Source organism: Arvicola amphibius, chromosome 13 (genome assembly GCF_903992535.2).
Source record: "Arvicola amphibius chromosome 13, mArvAmp1.2, whole genome shotgun sequence".
NCBI lineage: Eukaryota > Metazoa > Chordata > Mammalia > Rodentia > Cricetidae > Arvicola > Arvicola amphibius.
In genome coordinates, this window is record NC_052059.1 from 54771611 (window position 1) to 54790396 (window position 18786).

General features: G+C 45.1%; 1 protein-coding gene across 2 annotated transcripts in view; it reads left to right on the forward strand.

Moving 5' to 3' along the window:
* LOC119800336 (histone-lysine N-methyltransferase SETDB2-like) overlaps positions 1–18786 on the forward strand; it is a 65726-nt gene that overhangs the window by 45239 nt on the left and 1701 nt on the right. Inside the window, exons 15-22 of one of the 2 annotated variants that reach the window (XM_038310474.1) lie at positions 1843–1962; positions 6094–6201; positions 11861–11994; positions 13745–13794; positions 14851–14918; positions 15674–15737; positions 16308–16439; positions 18087–18158. In XM_038310474.1, the coding sequence (XP_038166402.1) occupies positions 1843–1962; positions 6094–6201; positions 11861–11994; positions 13745–13794; positions 14851–14918; positions 15674–15737; positions 16308–16439; positions 18087–18158 (748 nt within the window). Of the gene's footprint in view, positions 1–1840; positions 1963–6093; positions 6202–11860; positions 11995–13744; positions 13795–14850; positions 14919–15673; positions 15738–16307; positions 16440–18086; positions 18159–18786 lie in introns of both variants that reach the window. The other variant, XM_038310473.1, reaches the window with a different exon arrangement.

The window sequence follows — 18786 nt, forward strand, 5'->3', positions numbered from 1 at the left end:
TCCAACTCACCGAGCTCCACCTATTTCTGCTTTCCAAGTGTCACGTAGACTTTTAAAATACTAATTATGTATGTGTATGATATATGTGCATTGTTGGGGGGGTGGCCACTGGTGTACGTGCAGAGGCCAGGGGAGGTTGCCGGGTGTCTTGCTCTAAGTGATAATATTCTGAACATGTGACAAGCTCTTATAAATCTGTAAGAATATAATAATTCAATAGAAAAAATGGGCCGAGACAATGCTGCTAGGGAAGAAATGCAAATAATACCGTGTCAGCCATTGAATTCACAAATGTAGGGTATGACCCATTTTTGCCTATGCTGTCTGTCCTTTGACTTGTTCATCTAACCATCTGTCCAAGCGGTTCTATGAACATACGACTCTAAATCAAGCAGGTGTGATACCCTGTCTTGCTTTCTCCAAAGCTTCCTCACTATCAATCCCCATGTAGTCTTCCCTAGTAATTGCGTTTTTCAATTTCTTTAACCTTAGGATTTGGGTTGAAATTACATTAAGCCTAAAACCCTCTTGGGGGAAGTGGGGTAGAATTTCTCTCTTTATATATTTAGCCTCTGATCCAGACTTGGGGTGTTCTGCTACATTTACTGGGATCTTTATCTTGCGTTTTCCTTGCCTTGTGTTTTACAAGTCTTCCCTTGACCTGTTCTCCATCTGGACTAGTTTACTATCTCCAATTTGTCCTGAGCATATACTTGTATATGTGGCCACCTACTGGAGCGTGATGGACCTACCAGGGGCCATGCCCTCCCCCACAAACCATCAACTGACAATGGGGAGGGGCGGATGCTCCTGAGTTCTGCCCCGCCCCTTCTCCCCTCCCCCCCCCCCCCCCCCCCCCCCCGCGCCATTTCAGCTAGAATTTTGACTGCTTTGGTCTTGTGCAGGCAGCCACAGCTGCAAACACAGCTGCAAACACAGCTGCCACACAACTGCTTTGAATTTATGCTTATAGCATTTCTGTCATGTCTAGAAGACACTGTTTCTATGGACCTTAGAATCTTTCCATCCCCTCTTCCACAATATGTTTCCCGAGCCTTGGGGGGTTATTGTGGTTGTCTCATTTATGGCTGAGCATTCCACATTCTCTACACATGGACGAGCTGTGAACTTGAAAACAAGACTCTATTGCTTGAAGATGCCACACTTTTTCGTCCCAGGACACAGAGAAATTAAGCAATTACCAGGAAGTTCTTCCTTACTGGCTAGTTTTCATAGTTGTGGAAGTTGCCATGTAGACTGTTGGAGAAAAAAAAGTCAACAATGTTACACAGCTGTGAGCACTGTAAGCTCCCATGACAACCAGCGCGGCAATGTATGTTCACGGGGGCAATAATGGCACAAGTGTGATAGGGGTAGCCAACTGATTTCTACCTGGATTTAAGGCCCACAGGAGGCAGCACATACCTGATACTGTAAATCTGACCAAGAGCTCATAGGCCCCAGAGGCGGGCCTACTACTACTATTTTTGCTAAATAGATATGGTATCAAACATCACTTTAAATTCCCATCTCTGCCCAAAGATAAGTGCAACTCTCAGACATCAGAGAATTTCCTTGTTAATTTTACACATTCAGTAAGGCCCCTGGAAGCTTTTCAGGTGCCACAGCCACCTTTGAGGCTTGTTCTGCTTCTGTTGACAACACTGGTCTAGAACATCGAACAGTGGCTATACCACACAAGAAACGCTACCCCTTACACTGCTGACTTCGTTGTTGTTCCAGGAGTTAAGACTGTCATAAAAATCAACTTCCTTAAGACTGGGAGAGCTAGCAAGGCCATGAGATGCTTTTCTGTTTTTAACCTGGATGTTATTTGTAGAGGACTGTCAGGCTCCAGAAATGATGGAAAAAAGGATCTGTGCCTTCTGCCCCGAAGACCATGACTGGAGTGTGATATACTGTGCACGATCCGAGAATATAGCTGCTCATGAAAACTGTTTGGTAAGTTACTTGAAAATACCTTTAAAACTACATATGTAGGGCTGGAGAGACGGTTCAGTGGTTAAGAGCACTGGTTGCTCTTCCAGAGGACCTCGGTTCTATTTCTGGGACCCACGTGATACCTCATAAGCACCCATAACCCCAGTCCCAGGGTATCCAGCCCCCGAGGGCATCTATTACACATTTGGTAATAGTCTTACATGCAGCCAAAATGCCCACAGATACAAAATAAAGATTTAAAAGCATAACATGACGCCTACGTGAGCACTTTCACCTTGATGACACTGGACCCACTGAATCATCCTCAACCCCCAATTTTATGATCTCTTAAATTATTCGTTTCATTGAGTTTCTCTGGAGCATTTTATTGTAGTGATAATTAGGAGCCTTGTCTTGTTTCTATCAAGAGTATTGTTTTTATCGGGAGTATAGCTTTTAAAGTCTCATCTAAATTTGCATATACTTTAGACTGTAATATTTCATTTTAAAAAAAATGTCTTGACTATTCTTTCTACACAGATGTCATCTTTTACTTATCTTGTGTTGAAAGTTAGCACGTTAAAAATGTTTTCTCTCCATCTATTGAAATAATCTTCTAGCCGGGCGGTGGTGGTGCACACCTTTAATCCCAGCACTCAGGAAGCAGAGACAGGGGGATCTCTGTGAGTTCGAGACCAGCCTGGTCTGCAAGAGCTAGTTCCAGGACAGCCAGGGCTGTGACATAGAGAAACCCTGTCTCAAAGAACCAAAAAAGGAAAGAAAAAAGAAAGGATCTTCTAATTTTATTTTTTAATTTCTGGCTACAGCAGGGTACATTATTTTATTTCAGGTTGGTTTGCTTGCTTGTTTGTTTGCGTTTTTGTTTTTTTTTTTTCCATGTGTGTTTTGAGACAGGACTCCCTGGCTAGCCTGGATCTCGGTATATAGAGGATGCTGTCCTCAAACACAGAGATTCACCTGCCTCTGCCTCCTGAGAGCTGAAACTAAAGCTACGTGCCACCACCCCCAGATGTCAGGTCTGTTTGGGATTATGTGCCATCTGTCCTGTAAACTTAGTATTTCTACAAGCAAGGACATTCTCTCAGTTAGTTAGAATTTAGCCAACAAAATCAGACATTAGCATTGGGTCTGTGGTACCATCTAGTCCCCAAATCAGACATTAGCATTGGGTCTGTGGTACCATCTAGTCCCCAAATCAGACATTAGCATTGGGTCTGTGGTACCATCTAGTCCCCAAATCAGACATTAGCATTGGGTCTGTGGTACCATCTAGTCCCCAAATCAGACATTAGCATTGGGTCTGTGGTACCATCTAGTCCCCAAATCAGACATTAGCATTGGGTCTGTGGTACCATCTAGTCCCCAAATCAGACATTAGCATTGGGTCTGTGGTACCATCTAGTCCCCAAATCAGACATTAGCATTGGGTCTGTGGTACCATCTAGTCCCCAAATTGGAGTTTCACCTGTCATCCTAACACCACGACAGGTTGAAGCATGTGGGTTCCATGAAGCTTTCAGCCCCAAAGCCTTTTCCTTTTAACCTGTGTGTACTTAGATTTTTTTCCCTGTTGTTAAACCATTTCTGATGGACTGTTAATTTGACAGTATTTTTAGTAAGCTTTATTGGCATACTTTTCATAAGCAAACTGAAGCTTCCTGCAGTGTGCAGTTGAGTCTTGAGAGATGTATGTCCCTATGTCATCACTGCCACTATCCAGAGAGCTCCCAGGACTCCAGAACATTCTCTCATGTCTCTTTGCAGTCAGCTCCCAACCTCCTCCAAATCCTTCTAGAGTGATCATTTCTCAGAGACGACGTGACAGGACTCTTGAGTGTGTAGATTCCCTTGCTCGGCAGTGTTTTGGAGATTCTTCTATGTCGTGTGTGCATTTGGACCTCTTTGGGTTCTGTAGCTATGTACTCATTCAAAATAGTCAGAAAAAAATGCACCTGCTGCTCAGCACACATGTACTTTTCCTTACCTCGTTGCCTTAACAATTATAGCAGACAACATTTCCACAGCATTTACATTGTATTATTCCAGACATGCGCCACAGTAGGGCAGGCATAAGCTGTCTTAGTTAGGGTTTCTATTGCTGCGATAAAACACCACGTCCAAAAAGCAAATTGGGGAGGAAAAGATTTATTTGGCTTAAATTACCATATCTCTGTTCATCATTGAAGGAAGTCAAGACAGGAACTCAAACAGGGCAGGAGCCTGGAAGCAGAATCTGAGGCAGAGGCCATGAAGAAGTGCTGCTTACTGGCTTGCTCCTATGGCTTGCTTAGCCTGCTTTCTTATAGAACCCACAACCGCCAGTCCAGGGATAGCGCCACCCACAGTGGGCCCAGTCCTCCCTCATCAATCACTAATGAAGAAAATGTCCAACGGTCAGGTCTTATGGAGGTGTTTTCTCAATTGAGGGTTCTTCCTTTCAGATAGCTCCAGCTTCAGTAAGTTGGGAGCTGCCCCAAGTGGGTGCTGGGAACTGAATGTTGGTCCTCTGAACAATAGAAGAGCGATACACATTCTTAACCGCTGAGCCACCTCTCCAGCCCCTGCTAAAACATACAAGGGGGTTTGTGGCCAGCTGTAGTAGCCGATACCCACATTTCCACTGCTCCGAAGGCTCAGGAAAGAGGTCAAAGTTCAGGTAAACTTGGTGTATAGCAAAATCACTTTTTTTTTTTTCTGAGACAGGGTTTCTCTGAGTAATAGTCCTAGCTGTCTAGTTCTTGTAGACCAGGCTGGCCTTGAACTCACAGATATCCGCCTGCCTCTGCCTCTGAGTGCTGGGATTAAAGGTGTGCGCCACCACTGCCCAGCCACAAGATCGTATTTTTTTTTTAAAAAAAAACATCATAAAAGCCAGGTGTAGGTCCTGATGAGGAGCAGAAGGAGGGAGAACATGAGAAAGAAAGTCAGGACCGTGAGGGAACCTCCAGCTGGCGACAGATGGGGAAGGTGACTGAGCTCCACATTGGAGCACTGGACTGAGCTCCCAAGGTCCTGATGAGGAGCAGAAGGAGCGAGAACATGAGGGAGAAAGTCAGGAACGAGAGGGGTGCGTTCACTCATGGAGACGGTGGGACAGAACTAAAGGGAGATCACCAACTCCAGTTGGAATGGGACTGATGGATCATGCGACCAAACCCGTCTCTCTGAATGTGGCCAACAGCGGGGGCTGACTGAGAAGCAAAGGACATTGGCGCTGGGCTCTGATTCTTCTGCATGGACGGGCTCTGTGGGAGCCTTCTCAGCTTGGTCGATCACCTTCCTGGACCTGGGGGGAGTTGGGAGGACCTTGGACTTAGCATAGAGTGGGGAACCCTGATGGCTCCTTGGCCTTGAGAGGGAGGGAGGGGGGATATGGGTGGAAGGAAGGGGAGGGGAAGGGGGTAGAAGGAGGGGGAGGGAAGGGGGAGGAGGAGCGGAGGGAGGGGGGAGGAGGATGGAAGGAGATGGAAATTTTTAAATAGAAAAAAAAATAAACCATGAGAAAAAAAAAGAAAGAAAAAAAAAAAAAAAAAAAAAAAAAAAAAAAAAAAAAAAAAAAAAGAAAAGAAAGAAAAAAAAAAGAAAGGAAAAAAAAAAAGCCAGGTGTAGTAGTGTATGCCTTTAATCCCTGCACTCAGACAGCAGAGACAGGTTGACCTCTGAGTGAGTTCCAGGCCAACCAGGCTTTAGGGAGACCCTGTCTCAACAACAACAAAGAGAAGGAAGGGGTGTGGAGGTAGGCATGGCTCTTGAAGTTTAAGAAATGGGCCCTGGAAAGCCATCGGGAGTGGCCTCATGTCCTTCTCTTTACTGCTCTGACTGCATGGCTTCAGCCATTGCTCAGCGTGCTGCACCTTCCTCGGCTAGGAAGAGTGGTGTAGGGGCCACTCTCTGCCTGGGTCCAGAGTCAGCGGAGGTGAGTTACAAAGCACACGCCCTGCCTGAGAATGAGATTACTCATCCAGTCCGATGGCTCATGTGTGTTCATGTACCTGCAAAGTGGTCAATACCCGGAGTCATCGTTGACTCTGCATTCCTGGTTCGGCCTTTTCGGTACCCGCTCTGACTTGTACCCATCAGGACTACTTCATGCCAACTCTGGACTTCCCTCCCCCCCCCCCTCACCTGCAGCTGTATTCATCAGGACTGGTGGAGTGCGAAGACCATGGTCACCTTAGCAAAGCCAGAAACTTTGATGTGAAATCCGTGAAAAAAGAGTTCAGGAGAGGAAGAAGACTGGTAAGTTGACATGTTTTTATTACTCATACAGAATGCGTCTTGGGGGCTCCAGTTAAGGACTGGAGAGATGGTTCAGCAGTTAAGAATGCTTGCTGCTTGCTCTTCCAGAGGGCCCGAGTTTGGTCCCCAGCAACCAAATGGCAACTCACAACTGCTTGTAACTCCCGCCCGGGGGTATCTGACACTTTCTGCTGGCGTTCAAGGGCGCCTGCTCTAACATACTCATTCAGACACACATACACAGAAAGAAAATAAAAATTCTCATTAAAAATAAAAGTCTAAAAAAAAAAGTCTATTGGCAAAGTGGGGTTAGAGAGCCATCCTGGAGAGCTGACAGCAGGACTGAGAAACTGAGATTCAGCTAAACACTGTCTAGTTACCACAGACTACCCCACCCGTCAGTCAAGTAGGCTTAGATGTTTCGGTGGAGAGAAAACACTCCAACCAGACAGACAAGGCCCTCGGGGTCATTTCACCACAGCGGACACCAAGTTGAGCAGCTCAACAGCACCCTCTAGGGTCTTCCTTCGGCTCTCCTACCCCCAAGGCAGCTAGCAGGTTCTCTGGCTGCCCCAAAGTTGCAGGCAGTAGAGCTCAGGCCTTTAGCCTTCTGTCTAAGTGGCTGCACCAGCAGCTGGGCTGCTTATCACCGATCAGCATCTACCTTGGAGCTGTGGTCACGGGGGCCTATCCAGGAAAGGATGGTCAGACAGTCGGTCAGACGTACCCTCTCGGGTCCACTGGGCCTCCGGGCTTCCTTTGTAAAAGTAAGATTGTAAGGATTTGAACTCTTTAAGGATTTGAAAGAGTGTAGATTAGTAAACAAGACAGCAAGTCTGAGTGCCTCGTGGCTGAGCACAACCACTGTAAAGTGTTAGTGACTGGGGACACACAGGTATGCGCTTTGTGAAGTGTCAGGGTCTGTCCCAGCAGGCTCTATGTAAACTCTCTGTCTAATTACACAGTGGCAGGACAACCTCAGCGGAAACATTGCTTTTATCTTTTGCTAATCGTATTTGAGGGAGCTCGTGGATAGTTAAGGAAAGGTACTGTTAGATTCTGGAGCAGTGGTTCTCCACCTGTGGGTCACAAGTGCCGGAAAACACGGAATTCTGATAGTGTTAGGAACCACCAACCATAAATTAATTTTTGTTGCTACTTCATAACTGTGACTTTGCTGCTGATCACTGTCTTGGTTCCTAAGACCATCGGAAATACCATGACCAAAGCAAGTTGGGGAGGGAAGGGTTTATTTGGCTTACACTTCCACATCATCATAGTCTATCATGAAGGAAGTCGGACAGGAACTCAAACGGGTCAGGATCCTGGAGGCAGGAGCGGATGCAGAGGCCATGGAGGGGTGCCGCTTACTGACTTGTTTCCCATGGCTTGCTCGGCCTTCTTTCTTATAGAACCCAGGATGACCAGCCCAGGGATGACCTCAGCAATGGGCTGGGCCTTCTCCCACCAATTATTAGTTAAGAAAATCCCCTACAAGCTTGCCTACAGCCCAGACTTATGGAGGTTCCCTCCTCTCAGATGACTCTAGCTCATATCAAGCTGGCATAAAACTAGCGAGCACAGGAACCGATGTGCAAATGTGTTAAAGGCCAGAAGAAGCCGGGGACACTGGATCACTCAGCCTGGTATGCTACTGTTCTCTTTCCCGAATCCTCCCTCCTACATAGCGAGGTCATCGCCTCTCAGGGACAAGTGTACAACTGTTTTGCCATCACAGGCAGTGCCACGACAGACATTTCTGCCTGACCTACTAGCGTATTTCCCAGTGTATACTGATAGTTCAGATCTTAGAATGCTGGCCTGTATGGAGAAACTGTCTCTGGAAAAGGCTATGCCCATTTAAGCTCCTATGCGTGGTGGACAGTTTCTGCAGAGAAGCCAGCCTCACCATGTACCTCCAGGATCCCTGGAGAGGTTAAACGTGGCTCCTCTCCTCTTTCCATCCCAGCTCGAGCAGTTAGTTCCTCGGGAAGCCCTCTGCAGTCTGTGGACCACATCACAGTCCCAGCCCACCAGCATGGCGCCCCTTCCTCGCTCAGTGTGACCAACCTCCCGCCCTATGGTCTGTGTAGACGGAGTAGCACCAGCCCTCACACAGTGCGGCCGCTGGAGGAAAGTCCCCTCTGCACCGATGCCCGAGTCACAGCTGCAAACCGCAGCAGGGCCGTGGCCACCTCCCGTTTCACACCTCGCCTTTCGCATCCGCTCCTCTGAAACCTCTCCCCACCCGACAGCAAACTCCAGGGTCCTTATCCATCAGGACTCATCCCTCACGCGCACCACACCTCTGCAGGTGCCTTATTTCTCTCTCCGAGAAAACAGGCGTTTCCGCCCAGGCCCCTTCTTCCCATGCAGCCGGCCATTTTCTACTCCTCTGCTCGGCCGGAGAGATCTGGCGACCTAAACCTGTGTTGGGCTCCTTCCTGGGTCTGAACACAACCTCAGTGACTCCATCCACCTCAGCCGGCTTAAAGAACATCAATATGCCAAGGACTCGTTTACTCTAGAATTCCAGTCTACCACTGTCTCCATGGATACCTAAGACAGCTCTCATTCAACTGGCTAAGAGCATCACCCCCCCCCCCCCAGTAAACCTTTACTCCCCACCCAAAAAAAACCCAGCGCCACCATTCATCTGTCCTCCAAACTGTAGGTGTGAGGGTCATCTTTCCCTTACCCCCTCCCTGCTCAGCACCAAGGCCAACTTGATGCCTCTTAGGTACGTCCTGCATCCTGCATCCTCCCGTAACTTGACTCTTAGCACTAGTCCATCAGAGAGAGGGGGCTGCTGTAGTTTTCCAGAGCTGCCAAGGGCTACGACTTGGCTTTTCTCTTCCACTGCCCCTACCCAGTTTATGTCATCTAGGTGGAAAAATAAACATCTTACTCTTGCCAACCCTATGTGGCCCGGCACTTTCCTGACATTGCTGCTCACTGTCCGTCCCTCAGTGGCAAGAGGCCATCCTTCTTGTCCTTCTAGTAAATTTGCCAGGTCATAAAGCCTCAAAGACCTCTGCTCAGAATATTTCTCTTTTGGTTTTTTTTCTTAGTCTTTAGGCTCTTAGTATTTAAGCTTCTGCTTCTCTACTCCTCTGTTCAGAGCCGACACCTCCGTGGTCTGAAGTTTAAGAACACGGCACTACTGCTTTGCTTTACCCCACTGTTCTGAGTTGGTTTGTTGCAATCTGGGAATCAAACCCAGGTCTTGGGCTTTCCAGACAAGAGGACTTCTGCTGAGCTGCAACTGTGTGACATTTGAAATTTTGCTTTATTAGATCATGTAAATTTTCCTCCCTGCCCCACTTATTATTTTTTTTATTTATTCTTATTTTATTTATTTATTTGTCAACTTAACAGAAGCTAAAGTTGTCTGGGAGGAGGACTCTGAATTGAGACAATGTCTTCAACTAGATTGCCCAGAGGCAAATTCTATAAGGCATTTTCTTTTTCTTAAAGATTTCTTTATTATGGGGCTGGAGAGATGGCTCAGCGGTTAAGAGCATTGCCTGCTCTTCCAAAGATCCTGAGTTCAATTCCCAGCAACCACATGGTGGCTCACAACCACCTGTCATGAGATCTGGTGCTCTCTTCTGGCCTGCAGGCATATATGCAGACAGGACACTATATAATAGATTAAAAAAAGGAAAAGAAAGTACACTGAGCAAGTCATGAGAAGCAAGTCAGTAAGCAAGCAGCACTTATTCATGGCATCTGGTTCAGCTCCTGCCTTGACAGTCCTCAGCGATGGAATATGACCTGGAAGAAGAAAGTGAAAAAAACCAAACCCTTTCCTCCCCACGTTGCTTTTGGTCATGGTGTTGATCAGAGCAATAGAAAGCAAGCTAAGACAGCGCCTCTAGGTTCAATGTAACCTTCATTTGAGCAGGTACCTTCTCTGCCTTATCGACTGCTGTCTTTCCTTGTCCTAAAACGATGGCCACCATGCATGCCCTCCATGACCTGTGTAGACTTTACCTGGGTAAATCTTGCTAGCTGTTCACATTTCACTTTCCATGATTTACTACTGCCGTTGTTCTGTGGTCCCCACGCCGTGGTACTATAGTTTGACTCAGACTCGGCCACCTAGGGCAAATGCTTCACCACTGAGCTGCTTGTCTACCCCTTTCCCCTTTCGTCCTTTCCAACCAGGATCTTGTTAAGATGCTCGTCTTGGCCTTGAACCTGCAATCCTCCAGCTCGAGCTTCTTGGAGAGCTGGGATTGTAAGCGGGCACCACCATACCAGGCTGGGGAATCTAAATCGTAACCCTTTAATTTTCCGTGGATACTTTCCTCACCTTTAACATCTTCAGGTTTTACTTGTCCCTGTAAGAAACAGAACCACCAGCCCTTTATGCTCTTCTTTTGGGACTTCTGTTTGTTGACCGTGTTTCTTTATAGCTATCCTTTGCTATAATGCCATGCTTTCTCCTACTGTATTTCTTAGTATTTTCATTCTTCTTCTAACTTAAACCATTGCAGAACTGACAGCAAGTGGATTGTGAGGTAGCAGTCTCACGCAGCTACACTGTTATGCATGCAGCTTCAAAATTAAAAACAGCCACTCCTGTATGCTCTGATTTAGAATTCTACCTATACCTTAATCTTGTTTTTCAGCTACATTCGAATTTTCCTTATGTGCTTACCTGGGACATGGGATACCATGAGTGCCGAGTGCTGTCTCTTGCTTTATGGCATTGGACCTCATTCAGCCGGGGGGTGGTGCCAGTCAGCCTTGGTCATGGCTGGCTTGCCCCTCATCACAGCATAAGAACTAGAACTAGCACTGCTTAAGAGGTTTCCTGGAGCTACACAATGCCTAACCATCTCTATATCATCTTCCTATAAAACCCAATAGGGAAATAAGAACAAGGGAGCAAGAAAAATACTGTCCTGTTGTGTTTTTGTTTAGTCTCTACAAATTTGAAACAGGTTTCCTTTATTCCGTAATATCCCCGCTAGTAACTCGGTAGAGCACCACCACCACCACCGCAGGGGTGAATGGCTAAGAGGAAGTCATAGCAAGTGCCAGCTGAGGTCACATCTCAGTGGCACAACCAGGAGCTGCTCTGGCTTCAGGTTCCGAGTCTCCCAGCCAACTCCCTACCTAGGGATAACGAAGCCTGCCAGTTTTGCTCTTTAGAAATCACTATTAAAATGGAAAGATTGTTTTTTTGAAGTCATCTACATGTTTTTGCATTTACATAGACCATGATGTAACTGTCTATGCCAGGCCTTCTATTCCAGGTGGCTGCAGTTTTGCTGAAACTTCCACATGGGTAGCCAAATCTAAGTCACATTTAGTGTGGGTGTGGAGGACGGGATATACCAGTGATAGGATAAAAACGCAGGGCTGCTGGTGTAAATGACATTTAATGACATTCTTACTTTTTTTTTAAAGATTATTTATTTGATTTGCACTGGTGTTTTGCCTGTATATCCTCTATGAGAAGGTGTCGGGTCCCCTGGAACTAGAGTTACAGACAGTTGTGAGCTGTTATATGGGTGCTGGGAATTGAACCCAAGTTGTCTGGAAGAGCAGCCAGTGTTCTTAATCGCCGAGCCATCTCTCCCGCCCAGCATCCTTACTTCTTATCAAAGAAACAGGTTCTTACACGGTCTGATCTATCCCTCTACAGACTTGCACATTTTGTAATAAAAAAGGAGCCACTGTGGGATGTGAGGAAAAATCCTGTACGAAGAGTTACCACTTTTTCTGTGCCAAGAAGGACAACTCGGTTCTACAAGTTGACGCAGTTAAAGGAACTTATATGTAATTATGTTCTTTAAAACTACACGGTGGAGGGGGTGGGAGGGTATGAATGGCTAGATCACGACATACTTCTCAAGTTTAGTTTCTGCAAGTGCTTTTCACACGAGAACAGGACGGAAGTCACCCACCAGGAGCCCCGCTTCACGACATTTCTGCACAGAACAGGAAGAAGGGCCACTCGAGGCTGTCCCTGTACTCTCTTCTTCCTGGTGGAGAGGCTCACTGTAGGCAGCACTACCTCCTAACGGGTCACCACGAGACAGGAGCCAGTTCACGCCTGCTGTTCTGCAGCAGGAAGATCTCCGTTCTGGTCACATCCACGGGCACAGGCTCAGGGGTCTACACTTCCACCCGGTGGGAATGGGTTCTCTTCTTCCAGTGTTGGACCCATACAGAGAACTCAGGTTCAGACCTGATGGCAAGCGCCTTCACCTGCTGAGTCATCTTACCAGCCCCCCAGTGATTAGTTTTTAAAATTCCATTCAGCTTTGCGCTGCACTTTTAATATTTGATTTGCTGTGAAACTTATACGTAAGTTATATTCTTGGAACTTCGCTTCCATTATTTACTTCCACAAAGAACTTGCTTTACTATTAGTCTTTAAATACATAATCAAATGAAAGAGACCGAAGACCCTGCTGTACCGACTTTCTGTTTTTGCACAGCATCTCATTAGCTAGAGCAGGCTGCCTTGGACTCCAGGAGGTACCTTAAAAGTTTCGCTTTGTTTAACTTAGACCATTTCCATAAGGAAGAGGCGGGCGGGCTTCTCAGCAGTTTAATTTAAACACTGAGGTGCAGAGACTATCTCACAAGGAACTAAGGGACACGAAGAGAGAATGAACCTAGGAGAAGGTGTCACAGGTTAGGGGAGGGACACAGAGAGGCCACTGTGAACACTAGCACATGGGAAGGGATAAAGCAGGAGGAAGGGACTTTGCCTTGACTTGAAAATTACTGACCCGGGGGATGGGAGGACATTGTGGGAGGGTCTATTCTAAGACTTCCTATAGTTTTTTATGTGTTTAGTTTTTAATGTGTTTAGCCAAACATGGGAGGTGGGGGCACAAATTCGAAGTCAGTCTGGGGTTACAACTTGAGACCAAATGCGAAGTGCTCAGAGTATCAGGTCTAAGGGAGAGGAGTCTGAGTCGGGTGCTGCTGGGGAGGCTGCATGGAGGGACCTGGTGCAAAAGGGAGGAGGACATTAGGTCCCACAAGGGGCTAAGACAAGGCAAGCCCAGAAGCCAGGAAGTCCCTTAGAACGTCAGCTCTCTACCTCACTATGCTGCTGTCCTGACGGCGCCCTTCAAATACAAACTCTGTGAAGGCATGTTCTGGTCTGGAAAAGTCCTCCAGATTAATGCATGTGCTTCTGTGTTTCTTTTCAAGATCAGCAAAGTTCTGGGTAGTAAGACTGAAGCTTGAACCCCTCGAACAATAGTTTTTAGACATCCCTCAGCACAGCACAGGAACTAGTGGCTGCTCAAAATACTGACTCAGCCTTCAGAGAACAGTCCCCGTTCTAATGCTCAAAGGGCACAAAGATATGGACCAGTCTCACCCACACTTGATGTGGGTCAATCATTTTACAGACTTACACACATTCTTTTTTTTTAAAAAAAAAAAAAACAAATATTTTAGCCAGTGTAGTGGTACACAACTGTAATCCCAGCACTGGGGAGGCTGAGGCAGGTGGATCTCTACAAATGAAAAGATTCAATGACTCTTTGAAACTCTGCACTTTCAGATTGTTTTGCCAACAACATGCTCCAGAACTACCAGGGACCAGTCAAAGTGGTAAGTTTCTAAAGTGGGCTTAAGAAAAGTTAATTATGTAGGTAAAACATGAAATAAGCGAGTTTCTTCTCAGTTGTAATTTCATGTGCACCTGTTTGTATGGGTACCTTTAGGTTACAGACAGTTGTCAAGAGCCACCATGTGGGTGCTGGGAACCAAACCTGGGTCCTCTGGAAAAGCGGCAAGTGCTCTTTAGACTGAGCTAGCTCTAGTCACAGTCATTATGTGTTTAGGTCATTGGAAGTACCATGAAAGGGTTGTTTGCCATCACTACACTGACAAGGGATGAGGGGATGATGATAATATGTGTATATGTATATACATAGATTTGTACAGAGAGAGAGGTAGAGAGATAGAAAGACAGAGAGACAAGAGTTAGTTTGTTCTAGGCCAGGCTGAGCTACATAGTTAGACCTTATTTCAAACCAAACTACTCACCATAAAACTTTGTCCCACTTCCTAACCACACTGTTAACTACACTTGCTAAAGAAAACCAAAGAACATAAATGATAAAACTCTGGGTAAGCAACCACTGCTAATAATCTTCTGAAAAGCCAACTCTAGACGAGGAAAATACGACTGCCCAAATCCCTGCAAGCATTAGCTAGAACATCTGTCAGCTCTGAAGTGGACGCGCATTACTGCATCTTCTCGACACCTACCTATGACCTGAGCTGATTCCTGTTCAGTGAAACACCATCTATTTATACCACTTATCAATGTTATATTAGCTTATGAGCTTAGAATTAAAATTAACCCTTTGTTGTAAGTTCACATACCTAAGTCCAATTTACCCAGTATTCTGATTTTGTAGCAACTTTTGGCATATATTTTTTATTTTATGCAAACAGGAATCACATATATGTATATGTATATGCATATGCATATGGTTTCTCTGAATTGCCCCAGATATCTTTGAACTTGCTCTGTAGACCAGGCTGGCCCTGACTCAGAGATTCTCCTGTCTCTGTCTCCTGGGACTAAAGGTGTGCACCACTGCCACCCAGCAATCTTTTGCTTTATATATTCTAAGTTTTAAATGGTTTCTATTTTAGCTGAGGGCCCAAGCTTACAAAAGAAGAGAGGAAGGAAGAAACGCCTCCCATCAAGCATCCCCGAACAGGTAATTTGACTTATGGATCTAATTTCCTCACATAAAGTTCTCACTTAAAATTCTGAATATCAGAGATTCACACTTTTCAAATCGTTGGAGGAGTTGGCATTTGCACACCACCCTTCATGTGTGTTGATGGAGCTGAAGCTAGTCTTCAGGTAGCATCTTGGGAAGAATCTGGACATGTCAGGAGTATACTGAGATTAGTAAGAAGCTAAAAGCTCAAGAGATGACATTATTCCCTTGGCTTCTATCAACCATCTCTTGGCACCACTTTAGAGAAAATATCTGACCTTACAGGATACATAGTTCTAAACAGGCTGAGAGTACAGACAAACATTCGTTCAAAACCAAGTGTTTTCCAGCTATGTGTCTACACTTGGAGCTACATGGCCTAATTTGTAACTTGCAATTTTTAGATTAGTAAATCTAAAATGTAAAAGAATTTGGAGAGATTTGAAACAGTATTTCTATCAGTTCATATAAACTAAGTTAGTACAAGATAGCAACCTATCCTTCTTATTGTTCATTCAGGCATTGTTTTCCCGGCCCCAGACAGCATATCCCATAGGTTTTTATCCATTTGAGAGTGCCATTTGGATCCTGGAGTTCGCCAAGACTAAACAAAATGAACAAACAAAAAGTTTGCCTAATACAGATCTTTTGTTACATTTAATTAATACGATTAATTATATAGAAAAACATTTTTATGTGGTATTCAAGGGCAACATGAAAAGTCAACATAATCTGGTTTTCTCTTCCAGCCAACAAACATGAAGTTTAGCAGATCCAAGAGACGCATGACAAAAGAGGCCCTCGATCACAAAGGTTTGTTTTCAGTGACAGTTGTACCAACATGGTGGCCTCCAAATCCTTATAAAAATGTTAGCCCATCTATTCTGATGCTGGTGTTAGGCTCTGGTCTTTATTCTTCTGGACTCAGGTACCTGGCAAGTCTTCATTCTATCACTACTATGCACTCTATTGGAGCCCTGCATATAAAATTATTTGAGTTGGAATGGCCTACTTCTTCTCAGTCTGAGACACAATTAAAAAGGAAGGCAGGTTTGCCTGAGGTCAGAATTCAGTGGTGTGCTACCACTCAGGTGACAGGTGGCCTCTGATCTATGAGAAGGGGACATCCTTACAACACAGCATCTGCCACAAAAATGAGGGCTGTTACCTCAAGCACTTGAAGCTAAATTTTACAAAATCACATGTATTCAAATATTACTATAAGTAGAGAAAAGTTGTTATTTTTTGTACCATTTACTATTTGAACTACGAAAAATCAGACAATTTGCTCATCCATCAACTGGTGTAGAGTAATCACCATATAGCATGAACAGCTGCCCTAAGACCATTTCCTTCTAACGATGCTGCATTCTTTGTTCTTAGATGCAACTGTCAAAGTTCCTTTTCTTAAGAAATGCCAGGAAGCGGGACTTCTTAATGAATTATTTGAAGGGATACTAGAAAAACTTGATTTAATTCAAGAAAAGCTCCTGAATGAGACCGCTTCAGAATCAGGTACTGAATCGGCTAAATGTAAACAAATATTAAGAAAACAAAACATTTTCTTTCCAAGCTTTTCCCCTCCCTTCTTTACCCCATTCTTTAAAAGCACTCATTGTGGGCTGGAGAGATCACTCGGTGAAGAGCACTTGCTATTCTTGCAGCGGACCCATGATCAGTTCCTAGCGTCTACATGGTGGCTCACCACCGTAACTCCAGTTCAGGGGAAACCCAACACCCTCTTTTATCCTGCACAGTCACTGCATACACATGGTACACATATGTACATGCAGGCAAAAACACTCATAAACATAAAAACTACATCTAAAAAAAATCAAGCTATTGACAGATCTACTGTCCACAATACATCAACAAAGTCATGAAAAGTCAGATTCTTTAGTTAGCAGCAAACTGCATGGAAGCCTGGAAGGCTGTTCCTCAGAGGCACCCAGAGCTGGATGGGTAGAGGTACAGTCATTACGGCTGTGTTGTGTTCGCTTGGCTGGTTGTGTTGTCGCTGCTGCAGTTGATGTTTTAAAGTATACTTTTAAAAATGTTTTAATTATGTTTATATGTGGAGGGGCATGGACATGGGGGTGCAAGTGCCCATAGAGGACAAAACTGTCTGGGGCCAGAGTTGTAGACAGTTGTAAGCCACCCAACATGGGTGCTGGGAAGCAGCCTCCAATTTTGATGTGCCTCAAATTCTATTCCTTAATAAGTCAAGGGTTTAAAAAAATTATTACAGGGGCTGGAAAGACAGCTCCGTGAAGAACACATACTATTCTTGCAGAGGACCTGGGTTCAGTTCCCAGCACCATGTCTGGCAGCCCCAAACCTGTCTGTACCTCAAGCTCCTGGGGATCTGACACTCTTACAGACCCTGAGGATACCTACACCCATGTGTGTGCACACACACGCACGCACACACACACACACAATAAAGAAATCTTTAAAAAGTCGTATTGTGCACCTGGCACAGTACACACGTGGAGGTTAGAGGACAAGCCGCAGGAGCCGGTTCTACTTCCACCACGTGGGTTCTGGAGACAGAACTTAAGCCATCAATCAGGTGGTAGCAAGCACCCCTACCTGCTGAGCCGTCGTGGCAGGTCATAGAGTAGTTCTTTAGATCAACTCTGTAACAGAAGTTTCTTTCTTACTGAGTTCCTAGGGAGTCAAAAGGTCCACTTACAGTGTGCAGGTATATAGTTACTGTGACCTCTTATAATCTACAGAATGAGCTAAAAGCTTTAGAGTTCCTTGTTAGGGGAATCTGGATATTTCATACTGTAAGTGGCAATGTAAGATCTGGACTTACTTGAAAACAATTTTCTATATGGTAAAACCAAAAGATCAACTACAGCTAAACATTTCCAAGAGCTCAACTGTCACGTAATACTTACATTCCGAAGGCCAAGAACTCTCAAATTTGTGGGTGCCTCATAATCACCTGGGGGCTCCCTGAAACATGGGCATTCTTCCCCAGAAGTTCCAGCTGCACAGAGATGCTGAGCTGATGCTTCTCATGGGTTCCCTGATGGTTCTACACTGTGCTGCACTCCTCAGCTGCTTGCTCTTCCATATGGGGCTATGTTCTGGTTTCTCCCCGTGTGATTTAGTCCCATTACAATTAACACAGGAAGTTGTTTCTCCCTCTAGACTATGAAGACATTGAGACTCTACTATTTGACTGTGGAGTGTTTGAAGACACATTAATAAAATTCCAAAAAGGTAGGTGATTCATAACATGATGAACAGTGTGGTTTAGAGACATTTATGGTTCAGATCAAAATGACAAGTGAGAAAACAATAAACATAACTCTAAGACAGTTTTTTTGTCTAATGAAAAGCCCATTACAAAAACAGCATGACACGCAGAGAATACATGCAAAAAACTGTAGTTGTGCGCGCTAGAAAGACCACATCCTAGAAACGGCAGTGATTTGTAGGTGGGTGGATTACATACAGTTCTGCTTTCTAGGGAGACACACACATGCTTCTGTAACCAGAAACACTGACTATAAGGCAGGAACACAACATGTTTTTGACTCTAAAACTGCAGAGTATTTTAAGCCATGTATAGACAGGCACAGAGACCTCCTGCAGCCCCTTCCCCCCGGAAACAAGAGGGAGGCAATAGTGACCCACCCTGCAGTGTGTCTCCCTCGCACTTGAAGAAATGTCATTTCTTGTCCTAAGGTTTACCTTCAGAGCTCATCTCCTGAAGCAGCGAGTACTAGAATCCTAAAACTCATCAGGGATAAAAAGGCAAGAATAGCCAAGGAAAGTGTTTTGTGTTTTATTAAAAAAGTGATGTAGTTAGCTTGGTGTTGTGGTCCACACTTGTAATTCTAGCAGT